This window comes from Leuciscus leuciscus (genome assembly GCF_965113295.1).
Source record: "Leuciscus leuciscus genome assembly, chromosome: 5".
Taxonomy (NCBI): domain Eukaryota; kingdom Metazoa; phylum Chordata; class Actinopteri; order Cypriniformes; family Leuciscidae; genus Leuciscus; species Leuciscus leuciscus.
In genome coordinates, this window is record NC_138729.1 from 9,020,097 (window position 1) to 9,041,324 (window position 21,228).

The 21,228-nt window shown below is 38.8% G+C and overlaps 1 protein-coding gene across 2 annotated transcripts in view; it reads right to left on the minus strand.

Moving 5' to 3' along the window:
- Positions 1-21,228, minus strand: part of tmem132e (transmembrane protein 132E) — a 365,104-nt gene that overhangs the window by 91,176 nt on the left and 252,700 nt on the right. The window contains exons 1-2 of one of the 2 annotated variants that reach the window (XM_082170700.1): positions 3,108-3,720; positions 1,201-2,128 (exon numbers count right to left, since the gene is read on the minus strand). In XM_082170700.1, coding sequence (XP_082026826.1) covers positions 1,201-2,128; positions 3,108-3,177 — 998 coding nt within the window. In that variant the 5' untranslated portion in view covers positions 3,178-3,720. Of the gene's footprint in view, positions 1-1,200; positions 2,129-3,107; positions 3,721-21,228 lie in introns of those variants that run through there. The other variant, XM_082170701.1, reaches the window with a different exon arrangement.

Here is a 21,228-nt window from a genome sequence, read left to right on the forward strand (position 1 = left end):
TGAGAGCATATGACCAGACAAATACAGCTTGCTTTGTCTCAGTAACCTTCCTATTATCAGGAATTTTCAATCATCGAATAAATGAATCATATCTGACACGAATAGGTCATAATTTGATTTTGCATCCACACCACTAGGTGTCAGAATACCAAGACAACTACCATAAAAAATGACAGTTCACCTTAAAAAAAAAAAAAATCTTTAAAATGAGAACTATCATGAGAGCTAGTGCATACAGTACTTTAACAGAGCACTGAAATGTATTTATCATTCTTGTTCTCCAATATAGTGGTGATCTAGAAAGTTTAACAATAATATAGTATACCGATTGCAACATCTTTTGACCCATAATGACTGTCAAACTCTACTACAAATCACTCTGAAGACACACAGACTAAAGTTCAGACAATGTCAGATAAAACTTAATGAACTATACCTGCTAAGGCTACACCACAGCTCTGTCTGCTCCTGTTCGGGTTAATGAGTTATCGAAGCCTAATTAATTCATGGTTAATTTCTAAATTGAAGTCTGTGAGTTTCCATTACAATTAGAAGGACTCTGTTTATGAAGCGTTCCTTCGTCATGCCTCAAAGAGCAGCTAATATCCTACCTCCCATTTCTCTCATCTGAGGAGAAAAAAGGCTAATTTTCCTCTGCCTTCAAGGATTTAAATAATAATTTTACTACACAAGAACCCTAACCCTCCAATTCTATTGACAAAGAGAAATAAAATTAAAACACACAGGCCAGATGAGAAATATGCCTCATATCCCCTTGGCTCTAATTTAACAAGAACTGGGTCAAGCTCATGAGAAATTTAATTTGAACAGATGTCAATTAATACCCATTATGTCTTTACTTTGAAAAGCAGAATCCTTCTCACAATCTCTTAAAGCCTGGCACTTCACTAGAGATTTAGTTAGATCCTCTGTGATTTGTGTCTCATCTTTTGGAAATCAGTTTTTACCTTGTAAGGAATGTGAGTTAATTAGTTTTTTTTTTTTTTTTTTTTTTTTAAGCTCTCTGGAACATTCAGACATTGAGACAGTCAACGACACAGGAATAAAGCTTGACTTGGTATTTTGCTAAGAATTTGACCATTTTGCTAAGAATTTGACCATTTTGCTAAGAATTGGATTATTAATGAGCAGAATCCTTGATAGACTACCCCAAAACACATCAATAAGAAAAGGACTTACTTGAGTGTAAACTGCTCCACAGTTGAATTTGGAACCAAAAGCAGGTAGATGTTGAGGATCTCTCCTGGCTTTAATGGCCTCTCTGGTAACCTCAGGAAGAGGTTTGTGTCAAGCTGTTTGTCTACCACCAATTGTTCCTGACTGGGCTGATACAAACTGATGCTCCCAATACGCAGAAGGGGTTGTTGGGATGAGCTCTCCCCTCTGGATGCCCCTCCCCGGCGTGGGTAGCTCTCCCCACACTCATCATTGCTGTCTGGATCATGTAGGGTATAGTAAAGCTCCACTTGAAGGGTCTCCCCACTTAACTCAAGCCCATCTGTTCCTGAAGACTTTCTGCGACCCAATGGTGCTACATTAACATTAAACCACGTGGAAGGGAGATCCAGTTGGGCCAAGCATTGAGCCAGATTCCCTTGAAGCCTGCAGGAAGTTTTGATCTCCCGAACATCTCTAAAAGCATGCAGCCTCACACATGGAAGCTTGTCCTGAATCTTGAAGTCATCCCAGTCCCGTCCTGCAATATAGAACAGCACCTGAACCAATGGGTTACTAGCAAACACTCTAGACTGTACAATAAAGGCCCGGACCTTCCAGTTGACCGTCAGCCTTCCAGGAATCTCTAAAGGACTTGAGGGCTGTAGTAGGTCTTTGGACAATGTCTGATCTTGGGTGAAAGGCCCAAGTGAGATGTTGATTGCAGGCAGTTCCTTGGTCTGGAAGACCACAAAGCTTTCAGAGCGCTGAAGAGGGTGTCCACGTTGGCTGCCATATGATGTAACTCGGGTCTCCTGGAGAAAGAAGGCCAACTGTGTGTTGGATATCTTAAAATTAGCAGGGAGGTAAACTTCTGGTGGACTGGAGGTGGTACTAGGAACAGGGACGCTGAAGAGGGCATCGGAACTGGTAGGGGAAACTTTACCAGCAACTGCAAAGACAAAACAAGAAGAAATACTGTTAAATATGCACTGATAATATTTGGTGGTAGCCAATAATCGAAATTGCTAACACACGGGTTCAAACTCAGTAGAGCAGATTTAAAAATGTAGGAACTCTAGAGTTCATGGAATCCTGCTCCTGTTTAACACTGAACCCTTAACTGGGCACTCAACTTCATACAGCTTTACAGGGGACGACCCTTGAGTTACAGCACTGCAAGTGGCTATTGGATGGAAAACAAATAAAAAATGACAAGTAGTTACGTGTTGGCTTGATAAAAAGCGTATTCATTGCATTGAAAGGAATTCAAGATATTTTCTGTATCTGCTGGTGGCAGAGAAATATTCTCCATTTTACAAGAAAGTGAACAATGCTTTTCAAATGAATGCTTGTTCTCCCTTTCATGTCTCGAGAGCTCAGTTGGGTCTGACAATAGATGCTGATTAACGGCATGCAAGAGAGAGAGGTTTTCAAACAAACTGTTTCGGATGAGTCAGGTGTGTAGAAATTCAAATAATGAGCAATAAATTCATATAGTGAATACATTGGCTTCAGTGAGAGGATGGATCTGATCATCTTTGACAGAAATTCTCACGATTTGGAGTGAGGTGATTTATCGAGTAGCCTGCAACAGTTTGTCTGATAACATATTGTACACAGAAGACATCATTGATCTCTATCTCTTGGGCTCCTAAGATTAACTTCCTAAGACTAGATGCCCAATCGATTGTTGAGAAACTTCAATACGCTGATCATAATCTGCATGTACTGGAGAGAAATAGAGACACTTGGACTTTGCTAATATTCAAAGCAAAGTTGACCAAATAAAAAAGCTATAGAAAACACTGTTGTAGAGTTACTGCATGAAAAGGGAGTCACTTATGTCATTTGAGAACTCAATTCATCCTCATGCACTCTATTCAAATATGGAACATGCTCTCTAAAATCAGGGGAACGATAAAACTTACTTATCATAATGGCAAGGCGAAGTGAACAGAAAATCCATGGCAAATCCACTTGAACAACAAATTGTCCCATATTCCACAAATGCTTTGCATTTAAACTGGGTACTTCACAACTTGAATCACTTCACAGGTACACAAAAAGAGTATCCATGCAGCTGAAGCCAAACTGTAGAAAAAAATGGATAGCTGCAGATCAAGCTCAGTTCAAGCTTTGAAAACCTGCTCAAAGTCTCCAAACTTTAAAGCACACGAGTAGTATCCTCTCAGTGGTAATCCAACTGTATCCAGAACCTGCTCAAAGATCTGAAAGACACTGATCACTCGTGCCTGTAAAGAGGCTCCGAAGACACCTCCTGCCCTGCAGCATGATCGGAGTGAGTTCCCACTAGCATTCGCTCACTCCATCTATTCTCTGCAGTTCCTGTTTGATTGTGACTCCTCCTAGCAGATCCCGTTCTCCTCTTACAGCTCGAGACAAAGCCCAGACACCGCCCTGTCTCACCACACCTCACCCCAAACTGTAATAAACTCTTTAGCTCTCATTCACAGCCAGTGCAAAAGCACTCCTCCCAGGACACTAGCGTGGCAGACTACAAACTACCCTATTACATTCATCTTCTCCCACAAGACGTGTCGAGGCAGACTCTGAATGTGTCTGTGTGAGGGAGAGTGTATTTGTTAGGGGGGCAGGGTTTGGGGGAGGGATGCATAGCTTGAGCGCCTTCAGGCAAAGAGTGGGGGATTAGTGGGAAGATCATTGACGAATTAGCTCTCCTCCTTTCCTCATCCAACAGCCCCTGGAAGATACATTTGAATGGATATGGGGGATGGGGGTGGAAGGTGGTGGGTGCTCTGCCCTTCCAATCACCCAGAGAGTTCTCGAGAGCTCAAAGAAGGAAATAAACTATAATAAGTGGGATGATCCTCTGTGCCAAGCTATCCTACTACTACAACAAATAAAATGTCTGCACAAAGAGCAGCAAAATAGCATTAAGAAACATTTCTGACCAATGCATTCCTCAGCTGGAATGCAACCTATTGAGTGCCACTTTCTGTGAAGCAAACGACATTGTTGAGACTTCTTTCAAGAGAGGTTCCCTTCTGCTCCATTACATTTATGACGTTTATTATTGTGCTCATTCAACGGAAAGCCCAAAGATTGGGTTTCACTCACACTCATAGGTTTGAACAACTTTTGGTGTGGCTGCGGGCTGTAGAAACAGATATGAATACCTCTTAAAGGGATGAGCTAATGCCTCTGAAAGCCAATCCATTACAAACACATTAAGCATCAAAGTGCAAGTTTTCCAGACACAGGCAGTCTAATGTATATGGTTTCAATAGCTTCATCGGATTATGTGCTTCCAGTGCCCCCAGGGATACACAGTATGAGAGGTCACAGATTCTAATACATCACGTCCATCATTGCATAGACTCTGCACTGTGTCAAAGAGAAGGCACATATGGGACTACAATGTGACACCAAAAGCCCACACCGATCCCTCCTCCCAACCCCACTAATAGACCTCTGGGTGTAGTGGAGTGGCGGCTGCTGTTGCTGAACTCAGTAACAGGATACACATCTGTTGGTCAATGACTGTGGCTCGATACAATCCTGGGGGCTTTCTGTAGCTTTTGAGCTGCAGTCTTATGAGAGATAATGGAATCGTCATGTGTAATGCGCCTTTGAAATGTCAAAGTTGCTCTGTTTAATATAACTCGCCAATGCTGTCATTTTTTCTCTGTAATCCCACACTTTTTTTGGACTCGTGGGGAATGCAAGATGCTGGAAGGAAAATAAGAAATTCCGCACAAGCATGTACATTTCCTTTGAAATAATCTGTCTAGTGGGGCAAATGCTTTAGGAAATAATCCATGCAGATTTTTCTTAGAAAAAAATGTGACAACAATAAGCATTAGAAAAGAAATCCCCCACCCACATGCACCGCACACACATTATGAAAGTGTGCATATCGATTGCAATCTTGAGGTTGTCATTTGTTTCGGAGTCTGTTAAAGTTTGAAAATGCTTCAGTGGCATGGTATATTATTTCCCGGTTTGAATTACTTTAACAAATTGAACAGAGTAGTGTGTTAATTAATGAGCTGTACACATCTCTATAAGGAGACATGAGAAGTGCTAGTGGAATTGTTCCATTTGAATTATTGCATTCAAGTGTAACCAAAGGAAATGCGCAGAGAGGAAGTTGAATTAAGAAGAGGCAGTGAGAATACAAGATGTGACATGTGATCAAAGATTGGGATGATGCAATTTGAAAGGTAAATCATTATAAGGCAAACAAAAGAGAATGCAACATTCGATTTGCAAAAACACACATTTGCATAATTCCATGATTGATAAAGTCACATCTGTTAAACCTAGGTAAGATTTCAATTCATAAATAGAAGTAGCATTTTAAGTTGTGGTACAATAGTTAGAAATACAATAGCAATAACTGTCGATTATTTCCTTTTTAATTGTAACCAATTAATTTTGTTTTCATTTTTAAATAAAACTTACATTAATACACTTATTTTGTTTGGGGCAACAGTACCATATACTTTATGTAGTCTACACATACTAAAGAAAGGCATTTATTACTGTTTCATGCATTAGTAAAAAACAAGACATTGCCTTAACTTTACTCTGGCCTTCCCAGCAGTATGAAAAACAAAACTGTTCATCAAATTTTGTATAAATTGTTTATAGAAAGTGAGCTACGTGACATTCGAATGCTCCCATCATGCTATAATCACTGAAGCTGTCACTGCAAACTAAAGTGAAATACAAACCATTTATTTGTCTATCTATATCTATGGATGAGGCTGCTGAAAACTCATTAGGTGTTTATTGTTATTGACAGGTCTATAGAGTAACTTAAACGCCTCTTATTTGCATTCATGAGTCTGGAGTAGGTTACAAAACTAAACCGAAGCAAAGATAAATTGTAAATAAGACATTTTGATGAAGCCTCATTTTAGTAGACCTAAATGGAATGCTGTAATGGTCAGTTTCACGTTTAGTTAAACACAGCAGCCGTAATCATAATCTTGATTATTCGATTAAATGTATTTACAGTTGTACTAAGGGTTTTATCTAAGTATCATCACACCTTACTGCATCTCATGAGTTCAGCAGCATTCATCATTTAGGCTAAATAAAGAATTCATTAATTCACCCAAAATATATTCAATATGAATTTATAACAATAGGAGCTCTGGAGCGTCCACCAAACCTTTTGATCCAAGGCTATGCTAACGAGCCTGTCAGTCGCTGTAATCCAGAGCATATAGAGAATGAACTCTGGCTTGAGTTAGCATGACAAGCAACAGTTGCAAATGAAGTGATTTACATAAGAAACAGGCGCTCAGACCGTTAGCATCACGCCAGGCTTTGGCGTATCACAAATAGTGACTACTATTGCATTGCATTCTCTTCATTATTGCTCTATGGTTTCTGTTTTCACTGAAAAGAAACATTTCAGAGGAAATGTTTAAAGGGAAATGGGCCTTAAGATATTCAAACTCTAAACCGCTGACCATATTTTGCCATTATTTCAGCATTCAATACCAGGAGTCCTAATGTATTTGCTCCTCTTTGCACCACTTGCCCTTGTCTGTCCTACAAGTGTCTTTTGCTATGAGTGGATGGAAATTGACTTAATAACAGAACACGTGAGATACTGAGCGGGGAGCTGATTGCTAATGCGGTGCCATTGCTTTGCTGCAAAGTAATTTATGGTAGAATTAAATGAAAGGGAATGAGGAGATTTGTCATTAAGAGTTTGACAGGATATAAATCAGAATCCAGTAAATTTGGATGGTGAGGCGCATTGCCACAAATTCAGATTATCAAATATTTAAGTGGCTAATTATAGTAACTAAGCAAAATTATGATTCTGTGCATAGTAGAGAAAAAGTAGCATCGTTTCCAGAAGCTGTGAAAAAGATAGTGTTGGAACGATAATTTCAGCATTTGAACATGTGTGGCATGGATAAAAAAATGTCCAAAGAAAGATAATGTTTGTATTTATTAACTAACTAAATTATTTTATAACCACATATATTACTTTATAAATACATAAGAACACTGATTCAGATACTGATGCATTATTTAGCATTGCAATGTCATTTTGCCTGGCTTGGAACTCAAGAATTGGTATGTAATAAGATGTGTCTGACATCTGAAGTGTATTCATACCTGCCCGCCAATACACACACAGAGACGCACACACAAGTAGTTTTGCTCACTGCATTGATTGTACTTTAGAAGACTGTTTAATAAACCTGAAAACAAAAACAATATAGGGCCCATTCCACTGGGAATACTAATGAGTGTATTGACTGAGAAGGTGTCTGGGTACGTTGATAAATGATCATAAGTATAAAGCACATTGCTTTCACCTTCATAAACAATACAGTTTGTTGCATCTTCAGTGCACAGACCAGATACTAAATAGCTGGGAGGGGTTTGAAACCATTTCAAAAGAGCTTTCAATGGTCTTTATTAACATTAGTTTATTATTGTTTCAAATATGTGGATTCCTCATTTTAAGTCTCTGTAGAATATGATATAAATTGCTCAAACGTGAATGTACACAAGTTCACATCCCGCCTGTACGGAATCATTACCCACAGAATCCCACAGAAAGTTCTCCATAATTTAAACAAAGTTGTACGTATTCACTCATCATTTAACAGATATTATGGCTAATTTGATTTTGCAGTCAGCTACTAATAAGAGTGCAGTATTCTCAGCTCATTCTAACATTTCCATTTGCGTATTTACGTTTTGTAGATCATCCCCCACAAGCAGTACTACACCGATTAGGGCGCTTTGGTTAAACAACGTAATTTTAATAAAAAAGCATGCAGAAATCCTAACCTGCTGTCAGTTACCTTACCATATACAGTGAAAAACTATATTTGATTTCACAGAACAATTCATGTAATTTTACTGAACAATACATATATATTTTTATGAAAATATAAAGAATGATTTACTGAGATACTTGTCAGTATATTTTAAGGTACAAAGCAGATTTTAGTAGTATCAGGTAGGTTTGTATATTAACATTGTATCAGTTCTATCAATTATATCAGAAATATATGGGTAGTTAATGCGTAACATGTCTTTTCTTATTATTTTGATGTACATCTGAGTGTACCAGTTTATAAAAAAAAATAAAAAAAAAGATTGAATGCCAATCAAGATTAATAAGATGCATTAGGAAATAAGTACGATGAATATTCCTTTCATGCCGACATGAAAGCTTTAGATGGAATATAGCATGTCACCCTGCAGGGATTTATGCACATTTTACATGAACTTTAATGCCTGAAGCATTGTCATTTTGTTTTAATTAGACATGACTGGTACATCACATGGGAAAATGTTGCATAGCTCGTATTCATGAAATCCTTATTACATTTCAGTCAATAGAAATAGTGTCTCTCACAATTAATTAACCTGCATGGTAAAAGAACCCGAAATCAGAGGTGGAAAGTAACTAATTACAAATAGTACATATTCTTTTTCAAATCTTTACTTTTTTGAGCGCTCAAACTGCACGGATCAGCATTGCTAACGTTTCATTATTTTAGTGAATGCAAGTGAGCTATGCTCATATTTGGATTTTAAATTGTAATTTTGGCATCTTCTGAAATGGTCATGCCATTGCTATTACCAGAGCACTGAGCAGTTGAAGTAAATAGAAAACTCGGCTCAAAGAAGAACTCAGTTATTGCATGGACGGAGCAAGAAAATAATGCAAGTAGTGTCACATTTCAGTTGAATGGTAATAATTGCCCTCTTTAACAATGCAGTTAAACTAAATGTGCGAAGAAAACTTTGTATGAAGCTGAAATAACCTCAACATTAACAACAATGGAATAAGAGTGCATGGTTATCTGTCAATCAGATGCACGTAAAAGAGTAACTATAGCCACAGTGGACTCCTGGCACATTTTTTGGAAGAAAGAATAAAATGCATTTTATTGAATATGTTAATCTATCCCACTTTATATATTTTTTACTGGCACCTTTCTATTCACACTGTTTTAATACCTAATTTCTTTGATCAAACCTCTCACTTGCCTTTCTTTGCCTTTCTTAAAAATAAACATTAAAATGATCATACATGGACTTACTTCTCAAATTAAGTAATAGAACAATAGCTCTTGGCAACAGGGATAGCCAATACGTTTGCATAGCATAGCATAGCATCAAATACGACAATTTATAAAATAAATATCATGTTTTTCTCCAAAATCACTATACATACTGTATACACGTCAGTCATGTTTGAAATAACTTCTATGGTCCATGTTGCTTTTTAACACAGAGATAGACAGAACATACATTATTTTATAAAATTCAATACTGTGATACAGGCTATGTTGATTAGCGATGCATTATAAATATACAGTACGTCATTCCTATGAAAATACCCGCGATGGCATGAAGAACACAGATAAATCACAGATTATCATTGCAGTGATGTGTTTATTGTCTTCATGTATCATCAGTCAAAACGTCACTATCTGCATGTTAATAAAGTCCCCATGAAGTTTTTTTTTTTTTTTTTTACTTTTGAAATGAATATGTTAGTCTTACTGTTATCTATAAGCTATTGTGCTCAAAAACAATGACAAAAATCACATTTTGAAGATATAAGCATTCAAAACGTGCAGTCTCTCACTTCTGCCAACATGGATCAATGATTTTGATGACATCACTCTGCACTTCAGCGTCTCATCAGATTTTCTGTCCAATCAAATGCTCTCTAGAATATAAAGCGCCCCGCCCCCTACACTATAAATAGACGCTGAAGCTGCGACTAAAATCGGCCACTTGTTCACATATTTACTATTTTCTACATAGTGAATGGCACATAGTGCACTATATAGGGGATAGGGAACGATTCAGACAGTGTAAATATGCTTTCCATTGGGGCGAATGAAGTCTGGAAGAATGGAAGTCAGAGATCGTATGCGCGATACAAGAAAACGTATCGGAAACCTTTTGAATTCTGCAAAGAATGCTGTATTTTAAAGCGATATGGAGGAGATTAGGAGGAGAAACAGTTAGAGATTAGGAGGAAACTGCAGCTTTACTGAGCTCAACGGCTCTGGCCGAGCTGTAATATAAACAAAATGCTATTGGCTATTTTAAAAAAGGGAAGGAGCTGTTCGATATGTTCCGCAACGTCTTCCTATTTCATTGGAAATGACGTCAATGCACTGAATAATGCTGCGTGTTTCAAGTCACTTCAGTGGGCCCTTAAGCTATAGCGATATCTAATGCCTTTGTCCATGTAAGGGATTTCCAGATTTATGGCTCTATGAGTCTCTCTGGTGGACTTTCTGCGTGAGGTCGCCCCCGGCTTCCAGTATGAATGAAACAGACGTTACATGAGAGTGTTTAGCGCTCCATAATGCTCACATCGCCTCATTTTGGGTAAAAATAGAAAAATAATTCTAAAGTACTTTGTAACTTGGATCGTTTCTCAGAAAACTACTTATTTACTCTTACCTGAGTCTTATTATTTTTCGGTAGAACTTCTACTCAAGTAAATAATTTCTTAAAGGGATAGTTCACCCAAAAATGAAAATTCTGTCATCATTTACTCACCCTCAAGTTGTTTCAAACCTGTATGAATTTCTTTTTTCTGCTGAACACAAAAGAAGATATTTTGAAAAATGTCGGTAACCAGCAGAAAAAAGAAATTCATACAGGTTTGAAACAACTTGAGGGTGAGTAAATGATGACAGAATTTTCATTTTTGGGTGAACTATCCCTTTAAGTAGCAATACTTTTTTCAGTACTCTTTCCACCTCTGCCTAAAATCTCCTATCAAGTCACCATAAGAAGGTCGAGTTATGAGGGCAGTACTTATAAGCAACAAGTAAAGCTAGAAGTGAAAATCCTGCAATATCTCCAGATGCTCTGTCTGTGAGACCATCGATTGCAGCAGATAAAGACCCACCTAATACTGCCGTATAGAACACTTTTCATTAACATCTGCACCAATAGCAATGTTTCAGTTTTCATTCAAGAAATGCTAGTCGTGGTCTTTCATTGGGAATGACTCCACTAAGCTGGCAAGGATTTGGAGATGAACACCCTCCCCGTCCCTGAAAAACGGCTTATCGACAATAGTAAATACAATAAACCGTAAAACCTTAAGCCTTGAATATTGCTGATGAATTTGAAAAGATTGTGATCTTAGCCTGTCAGCTGTTGCAACCCACGCGGGGGGGACTGCTCCTTATAAGCTAAGATTGCACTTATTCAAATGTAACTGATTTATGGCAAATGCGAACATTAAAGTTTCATGTAGTATTATAGGTCACAGCTAGATCACAGCCGGACTAAACAATAGAATATTACAGGCACTATTACTTGTGTAATAAAACACAGATCTTTTTACTGCAGTGCACAGAACCATTTTCATTGTCTTGTCTCAAAGCAAAATAACTACATGCTCTTGTGACAAGTTCATTCAAATCATTACTGATTAGCCACTGGATACGAACATTGGCAAGACATGCACGAGATGCTCAGGAAATTAATGTGACATGTCTTGTGCATCAACTGCACCACTCAAGCTGTCATCAAACTCTTTCATGCATGACTGTCACCAAAGCGGCGTTATATTTCCGTGTCTGCAGGCACAATGGAAAAACTGAATTAATATGTAAGAATCATCCTCAGGTAGGTCTAACAGATGTATGTCTATTGCCATTGCAAAGCTCTTTAGGATCACTTTAATAATCATTGTGGTGATCTTTTCACAAGATTAGGAAGGACCTTTGATGACAATTCAAAACGTCCACTGATGCCACTGGCTGAACGGAGATGGTTTTCATACTTAAATTATTGAGAATAAATGGCTTTCATTTTGGTTTGTTCTTGACATAAAGATATTGTATGATTTCAGAAGACAAGAACCGAATGGACTTGGGACTTTTATGATGCTTCTGCATGTTTTTTTAAAGCTTGAATGTTCCAGTCCAAGGTTCCATTTTTTGTAACCGCGTGGAAAAAGCAAACGTTGTGTTCCATAGAGGACATAACACAGGTTTGGAAAGATTATTATATTAATTATATTATGTCTTTGGAATAGTCTTCCTCTGAATATCAGATCCTGTGACTCGTTTGTATTTTTTGTTAGATGCTGAAAACATGCCTAGGTTTTTGAGACACTGATCAGTGTTGTATATTGAGTAATTTTTTGACATGTAAATCACTTTGGTCAACTTGTGTTGTTTTTAAATGTGCTCAACAAATAAATGTTGATTGATTGATATTATATTATATTATATTAATTATATTATATTAATCAGTAACAAACCATGAAAAATTGACCATGAACTATATGTACTAAATATAGAGGGTGAATTCAGGGTGATTGTGATATATTACATAATATAATATAATATAATATAATATATATATATATATATATATATATATATATATATATATATATATATATATATATAAACCCTACCTACATTAATACATTTTGGAAAATTGTTAAAATGTTTCATACAAATTTCAGTTTTACATTATAATTTTCCACTCTCTCTTAATGTGCGTTCACACCGGACAAATTCGCGTCTACCGCGTCTAGTTTGACGCTTGACCACTTTGTGTTAATTCGCGCGTCTAACGCGCGTAAAAACAAAAGTTTGAAGCGAAATTTACGCGCGTCAGAGGCGAAAGTTTCGAAACCCGTTGGCGGCCATCTTTTTTAGATGTTTATCGAGCATTAGCGTTAGCATTAATCGAGAGAGTCACCGCTTGTATATGCTCTGGAGAGCAGAAACAGCTGCGTAGGGGACATCGTCGCTGTACTCGGGTCCACCAGACCCTCCGGAGGGTTTCAGGAGTTTCACAATTTGCTCCAGGAGCTAGGTTTGGTGGACCTAACGGTGAGGACGCTGACGAGGACAGCCGTAGGCCGTATAAGGCCTCGGCCTCGAGTGGTCTATGCCTGTCGAGCCCGCGCTCTACAGCCCGGCGCGAGGTTCACCCTCGCCCGCACCCACCTAATCTGTCATTTATTTTTGTTTTGATAATAAATGGAGCCAGCCTCCAAAAGTGAAACCTGTCCTGTGATTTTAAAAAAAAGTTTTTATACACTAAATTGTGTTTGTTGTCTTTACATTAGAATAATAATGTTTCATATAATCTAGAATAGATATGGAATAAATAGCATTCAATACAAAATGAGTATCTCTCATATATTGAAATCGAGTTTTTATGTGAAAGATTTGCTTTGCACACCAAGCATTTTAGTCATATTAAAAAATAATTTATTGAGGCCAAACATAAAATAACATTATAAACTGTCACTTCACCACGTGACAGCAGCAAGCAGGCTCCTGATTGGTTAACGCGGCGCGAATTGACGCAGAAGTTCAGATTTTTCAACTCGGGCGGCAGACGCGAATTCGCGTCAAACGCGAGAATGCACAAAAAGCACTACATGAAACATTCGCGCGTAACGCGCTTAACGCGCCAGACGCTCAATTCGCGCGAACTTGACGCGCGAATGAGGCGTATTCGCGTCTACCGCGCCGCGCTCTACGCCTCATTCGCGCCGCAGGATTTTTTTATGCACGTAACGCGTCTTTGCATTGACTTAACAATGAAATCACTCGCGCCTGACGCGCTATTCGCGTCCGGTGTGAACGCACCATTAGACTCTTGTGCTACTGCACCTTTAAAACCTCTTTATGTAAATGATCCAAGACTATGGCTAACTGCTTTGCATATTAAATTAATTATAATATAATGTGGGTGACATTTACATTGTGAACATGAGAAAGACCAAAGAAAATCCTGTTTTCATGATATGTCCTTAATGATAGGATAGGTAATTAAATGATAGGTAATTAAACTGTATACTTAATTTTGTAGAACACTGTGAAATTACACATTAATATTGTTATTTCTTTTTTTATGATAATGTAATTCAGGTTGCAGGAATATTCCCATAAAATGTCTCTAATGAAGCGTGCTTTATGAGAAGGAGCGCAGTCCATCACGACAGCAGTGCAGTTCATTATGAATGTTCAACAGGTGTTTGCTATTTTTCGACACAGCACAATCAGACGATAGACATCAGTATTGATGGGATATCTATACCCTGGAGCTTAAGCGGTCATGTCAATAGATTGTTACCTGCTGACACTTCCCATGAGAGAATAGAGCTGTAGATGCAGCCTTGAGTTTGACAGGGACCATCGATATCACAATTCCTGAGAAGTCATACCTCAGCTCCAATGGCCACACATTTAGACCATTATCACTGACCTCCATATATGACAGTTTTACTTACTCAGCTAACCAAAACTCACACAGCGCTTTGACAGATTTTCATTCTCCATTGTTTAGACTTGTTAGAGCGTGTTTGTATCTATATACCTTTTTACTAAACAACCATGATGACTAGCTATGTCCGGTTTACTGTTTCCCGTGCCCGGTCTCATTAAAAATCAGAGCCGGAATTAAACTCGTATAAGCTACAAGTACAGAGCGGACTAGAATCATTATATATAAGATTCAATATGTGCTGTTGTTGCTAAAACCAATTTGATATATTTTACAATGTAATTTATTCCTGTGATGCAAAGGTGAATTTTCACTATTCAGTGTCACATGATCCTTCAGAAATCATTCTAATATGATGATTTGTTACTCAAGAAACATTTATTATTATCAATGTTCAAAACAGTTGTACTGCTATATATATTTGTAGATATCACTTTTTTTGTTGTTGTTGTTGATGAATTTAAAGTTTAAATAAAACAGTATTTATTGTTTGGTAACAATATAATTCAAGTGTCAAGTATTTATAAAAAAAAGAAAGAAAAGTGAAATAAAACCTAAATGACCCCAAACTTTTCAATGGTAGCATATCCATGAAAATATCCTTTTTCAAAATTCTTTCTTTAGTGTTCAGGGTTTGGAACGACATGAGGGTGAGTAAATGATGACATAATTTTCCATTTGGGCTGAACTATCAATATCATATATTAAGTCAGCAGATATCCACATTTCTTTAAAATAAAAATACATAGGCTACTACCTTTGTATGGCCACAACCATTCTTATCACAAACACTATACACATTTTCAAGCCATGGTTGTAAGTGGTTCTTGGTCAGAATAAGCTGCAATGAGGACAATACTTTATGCCGTTAGTCAAATTAGTCTACAGCAATTAGCAGCCAACATAAAGAGAATCAGCTAGAGTCATGTTCAGGTCAGGTAGGCATTTTAAGGACACGGGAAAGCACTGAAGTCATTTTCAAAGGGAGTTCTTATTAAAGCATTAAAAATGAGGGCATGCTATTAGGTCAGATCATATTCAATCTGTTGCACAATGCTTTCAACTAAGAGTTGTCATGCTTCAGATTGGACCGATAAAAGGAAACAATGCCTAGTCAATGGTTAGCGATGATTTCTTGATCTCTCTTGCGAGAGCTGGCAGATAAAAGGAAACAAGCCATTTCTATTAAATATTCAAGAAACTCTCACAAGCCAAGCATATGATTTATTGATTGAAAAAGCGGAACAATAGAGAGCAACTTTTTAAAAGCTCCTTGGAGTGAATGCAACTTTTTTTAAAATGTGTAAGAAAAGCTACCAGGACCTCTCTAATAAGGCCGTTTGAACGCTTAGCTCGGCTGTATTGGGTCAACACCATTCACAAGACGCTAATGGACTGCCCTGGGAACTTTCCTCAAAGCCAGCACCAAGGTTAGCCTTCTTTCAAAACAATCCTTCAGGGGAGATATTAAATCCACCTAGAGACTGGAGAAATAGACTGAGCGGGGGGAAAAGCTGAAACAGCAATTTGTTTTTTAAATCAAGCAGAGGCTTGGGAATATGGGACGTTCAGGATCACCATACCACAAGCGCCTTCACAAAGTGGGCGTTTTATGCTATGTTGGGCTTTGGCTCCTTAATAGGCCTCAGTAGAGAAGTCGTTTTCACTGCAGCTTTGCAGTCCATTGCATTTTGGCCTGTATATGCATTTACACAAGCTACAAAGGCCAGTGTCCATGTGTGGTTAAGACTGTGGTATCCCACCAGCACACACAAGCTTAGTTTGATCTAATTTATGTACAGTAGCCTCCAGCTGTCTTCCAAACCTCTGTCCCCGGTGGCATAAAATGGTGCCTTTATAGTAAAGTTACTCAATTTTGTTTTTTTGTCTGTGATTGGGATTTTTTTCTTCATGTAATCTAAAATGTATAATTTTTTTATAATCATAAAAATTATATTTTTATTGTTGTAATATTGATGTTTGAATTGTTTATTATTTATAATATGTTTTATCTTATACAAAAAAAAATAATAAACACTTTAAATGTGTGTTGTGGTGCCTTGCACCAATTATAATTTGGTTTTACTTGACAATTTTCTTAATTTTCTCCTTTCTCTGAGCTTTACAATAGACTTAAACATCGATATAAATATGCAGACACTGCATTAACAACTTGTCCTCATTATCATGATGCATATGCATGCCTGAAATATTGACATATTTAACATTCTCATTATTTTTGCTTATCTGAATACATGATGTTAGCTATCTGCATGATTTGTATTATCTTAGAACTGTACATTTCTGCCATATGAACATTAATTTGACACAGTCACCTCTGATAACAGATTACTCTTAATTATAATTAATGTCATTTTTTGTAAAGCTGCTTTGAAATGATATGTATTGTGAAAAGCACTTTAAAAATAAATGTGAATTGAAAATTGGAACGAACTGTGAATTCAGAGATGCGGTCTGAGATAAACCCGTCAAATGATTTTAACAAGATGTGCTCTGTCATTATCATCAGATCATTTTGCATACAGTGGGTGAGACAAAAGTCACAATTAAACAGAGTGTTAGTAAAACACTGCTGTAAATAACACTGACCATTAGAGCACAGTCTGATTGCTTTACATTTCTAATAAAAGCAGTATTTTGAGTTGTTGTTTTTTTGTTTGTTTTTTTTTACATACAAGGGAAGTCAAAGGGCACCAAAACTGTCAAAAAAATCGTCTAAATATGTTGTGTTCCAGTGGAGAAAAGAAAGTCATAGAGGTTTGGAATGACATGAGGTTAAGTAAATCGGGACAGATTTTGCATTTTCATCCATCCATCAATCCATATCCATCCATCCATCCATAGTATCTATCTTGACCAACATCCATTTCATTTGGTTCACACAGATTCAGACAGAATGTTTTGCCCCTTGCAGTATGTCAAAACTACTGAGCTGAACTGCAAAATATCAAGCGTAGCGTCAGTTCTGGCAGGTCCCGTTAGTCAAGCTCGCATCAGCTGACTCTCAGCTGATCCACGTCTACCTATAGGAATACAACGCCTATGACTGTATTCATATATGAGCTCCTTCAGTATTATCAGCAGCTATCGCGTTTCTCAGGAGCTAATTACCCTCCTCCATCCCCAGCTCCTCCTCTCGTCAGTCAGGATTTGGCATTCTGATTCCCTTGAATCAGAAAATATTCTTGAATGATGTTGTACTTTAAAATCTTGAATTAATGATATCTGCAATACATTCATGTTGGTTCTGTTCTGTTTACCCTAAGGGGGGTTATTGCTCCTCTCCATGCTAGGCTGCATGGATGCACAGGGAGTTCTTGCCCAGAACAGAACCATACCGCCAATCCAAACTGTATGCTAATTGCCAATTGTATTCGACGATAGTGGTCCTGACAGAAATTCATGACTGAACGTTTATATAATCATTGAGTTCTTCATCCGAGTAAAACTAAACCACAGGGTGGTGTAACTACCCCATTTTTTTGGCCCTGTCCCACTACAATCACTGTTAAAGTCCCTACAGCGCATAAGTGCAGGTTCACACAGTAAAGTGATATGCCAGGTTCAATTTTAAAGCGGCCGATCACAAGTGCTCCTAAATCCACTGTGGATTGGCTCAGGGTCTTAATGGGTTTAAAACACTTGGTGGAGGTTAACATACTATATTTATGTTTGAATTAACCCTTTCAGACTTTGCCCCATTACACGATGGGTTGTTTTTCCTAATTACTAATGATATGCAATAAGAGACACTAATTGGGATCCTGTGGATCTGTACAGGACATTGTTTTTAGGTGAGCACTTGACTGTACAAATAATCATACAATTCTTAGAACTGTCTTTCTGAAAATGGACTGTTTTGTTTGATGATTTTGTGCTTGCTTTAGCTGAGGTGTTGACTGACAAACACAAATGTTCTGACAGGCTGGCACATTTGTGTAGTGGATCCAGTTGAGGACTTACTGCTGTTAGCAGTCTGGCCGAGAACCAGTAACAAATGAAAATGTTTTGAGGATAAATCAACACTGGGCTGAAGTAAACCACATGGAGGGAGATATCCAGCACTATACAGACAATTAAATCTTTTTTTTTTTTTTTTTTGTCAGTTTATGTGCACATGCAGACTGACATCTTTGAGACTGCATTGTGCCATGCTGGTTTTCAGCATCTTGCGCCAGGAGTGCTGTGCTTTTAGGATGCCTCGCCAAATGAGATATACACTGGATTGAATTCCAACCAGCTTTTTTTTTTTTTTTTTACTTTCAAAAACAAGATAGAGACTATTAGAATTTCCTGCATTGCTTGGTATGAAATTAATTTACATACAGGAGGTGTGATCAATTACTACGATTGTACGTTTATGTGCGATGTCTGTCTCACTCAAGCACACACACACTCAGTTACTGTAGATCTAAAGAGATATGTCAATAGAGAGTATTTGTGTATTTATGTACGTATGAATGATTGTATACATATATATGTTTGCATGTAACAGTTTAACCTTCAATAACTGCACTGCGTCATCATGCTGTAGCTTAAAAAAATGTAGTTTGCATTAGAGCAAAAAGCCAAGACGAGCAAGAAATCAGATATGATTACAGATACAGTACTAATGATTTCTCACTGGAGCAGTTTTTGAACCTGCAATTTGTAAGTCACAAAGATCTTTGTATTTAATGATCTAAGTATTTAAATTATGCCCATTTTACACAGTCTTGGTTTTGGAGTCTACTAGAATAGATTTTCACGTTTGAATGTTCAAAAAAATCATTATTTTTCACACATTTTACATTGATGTATCACCTCTCTTCCCAATCTGTCTGTAACACTCTATTTAGTTCCTGTCTCTATGAAGGCCCTCCTTTCGAAAAGCGCAATGTGCTGTGATTGGTCGGCTGGACCAATGTGTTGTGATTGGTCAACCGCTTCGATCATGTTTCGGAAATGTCACGCCCCTTACATAACCGTGAGTTGCACACACTACTAATTAGGGCTGGGTATTGTTAGGAATTTCACAATTCGATTCGATTTCGATTCTTGAGGCTTCGATTCGATTCGATTCGATATTGATTTATTAGTTCTCTTTCATCATCTCGTTTCGAGATCCACCTATGGGAAGGGCATCCGTACCTGACCTCTGCAGAAGCATCCAATTGCACCAAGTCTGGCTAGACAGACAGAAGCGCGCAGCCAATGCCAGGTAAGGCCACACCCCCTTACCTAAGGCATATAGCTGTCAGGCGCGCTGCTATTCCTCAGTTGACATTCGCTTCTCGCGATCTCTGCACTGACACAGTTCGGTTGGATTAACGTTACGCTGCTCACTTTCGAGTCTTCAGGAGGACATATCGCCAGATCAGCCTCCGCCAGACGTGAGTGACAGTCGTTTCTTCAGCCTATCCGCTGTGTTTTTTGCATCCGGAGCGGCCCACGCTCTCGCTGTCCTTCACCTGCTCCTCCTTACATGGCTGCCCGCCACGGATTTTTCCGAGTTCTTCACCGCTAGCCCACCCATGGCTATGTGACCGTCTAAACAGCCGCTTCTCCGGGGAACAGCCTATCACGACGAGCCTGCCCGGCCGCGTGTGGTGCTCTAATAATCGCCGCTAAGGACCCTCTCGTTCTGCGCTGTTTGCTTGAGCTTAACACGCTCAAGAAGCTTTGGAGAACCCGGAGAATTGCGGTCATTGTAATTGCTGCACATGTAGCTTTTTACTAAGCCGGCTTTTAGTTGCACGACCCAGCGCGCCGTGCTCGGCCTTTCTGACTCGGATGGGGGACACGGTGATGATGACGCACTACCGGGGGACTCCCGGAGCGCCACCTCTCTAAATATTTGAGCTGACATCAGCCCAATCCGCATTCCCTGAAGAGGACATCTTCGCGGGAAAACCTCACTCTCGTTGACGAACCGGCCGGTTCCGGCGACGGGGATGACGCGGTCCTTTTAGCGTTCCCTAGGCTAGCGCTCACGCGGCTTTGCCTCAGTCCATCCTCCTGGAAGTTTGTGAGCGAGCGGCCGTTCGTCTCAACATTGTGTGGCCAGCTCCACAGAGCGCCACCGACCAGGATAGGAATATTTACGACGGGTAAGCGTTGAGACCACCGCCCAGTCTGAGGAAACAACTCTTAAAACTGGAGCGTCCCGCTAGACTGTTAACACGGTCTCACGGGCCTTGATGTGTTACGATTACGTGTTGAGGCTTTCAATTTATGCCTTCCTAGGAAGGCGGCCCCGAACGCAAGCGGCCTGCCTGTTGTTCGACCGTTGGGAGTATCGAGCCCGCGTTCACGGGCCACGAGGACGTTTAGTGGACGTTGTGTGTGTGTACCCCCCCAAGCGGGGCTGTCGTGAGGAAAAGTACGTAGCAGTGTTACCACACTGCACGCACTTGGTTCCCCTCACCCAGTTATTAAAGGCTTCGGCCCCAGTGTTTCCCAACACAAAACACACACATTACTAAACAACACATTTAACAAACGAATCAAATGAATTCGTGCAGATTTATATATCTGCCAACATAGAGAGCAAATCTCTCTGATCCCATGCATGTCGCCCTGAGTCCGTCCACAAGAGGGCTCCATTGCCTCACAAATCAACTAGCTGGGCTCACACAGCTCAGTTGCGGCTGCCCAGCCATGTGTTTTTAGTGGACGTTGTGTGTGGAAGGCTTCGGCCCCTGTGTTCCCCAACACAAAACACACACATAACTAAATAACACTTTAAAACAAACAAATTAAATAAATCCGTTACAGAGA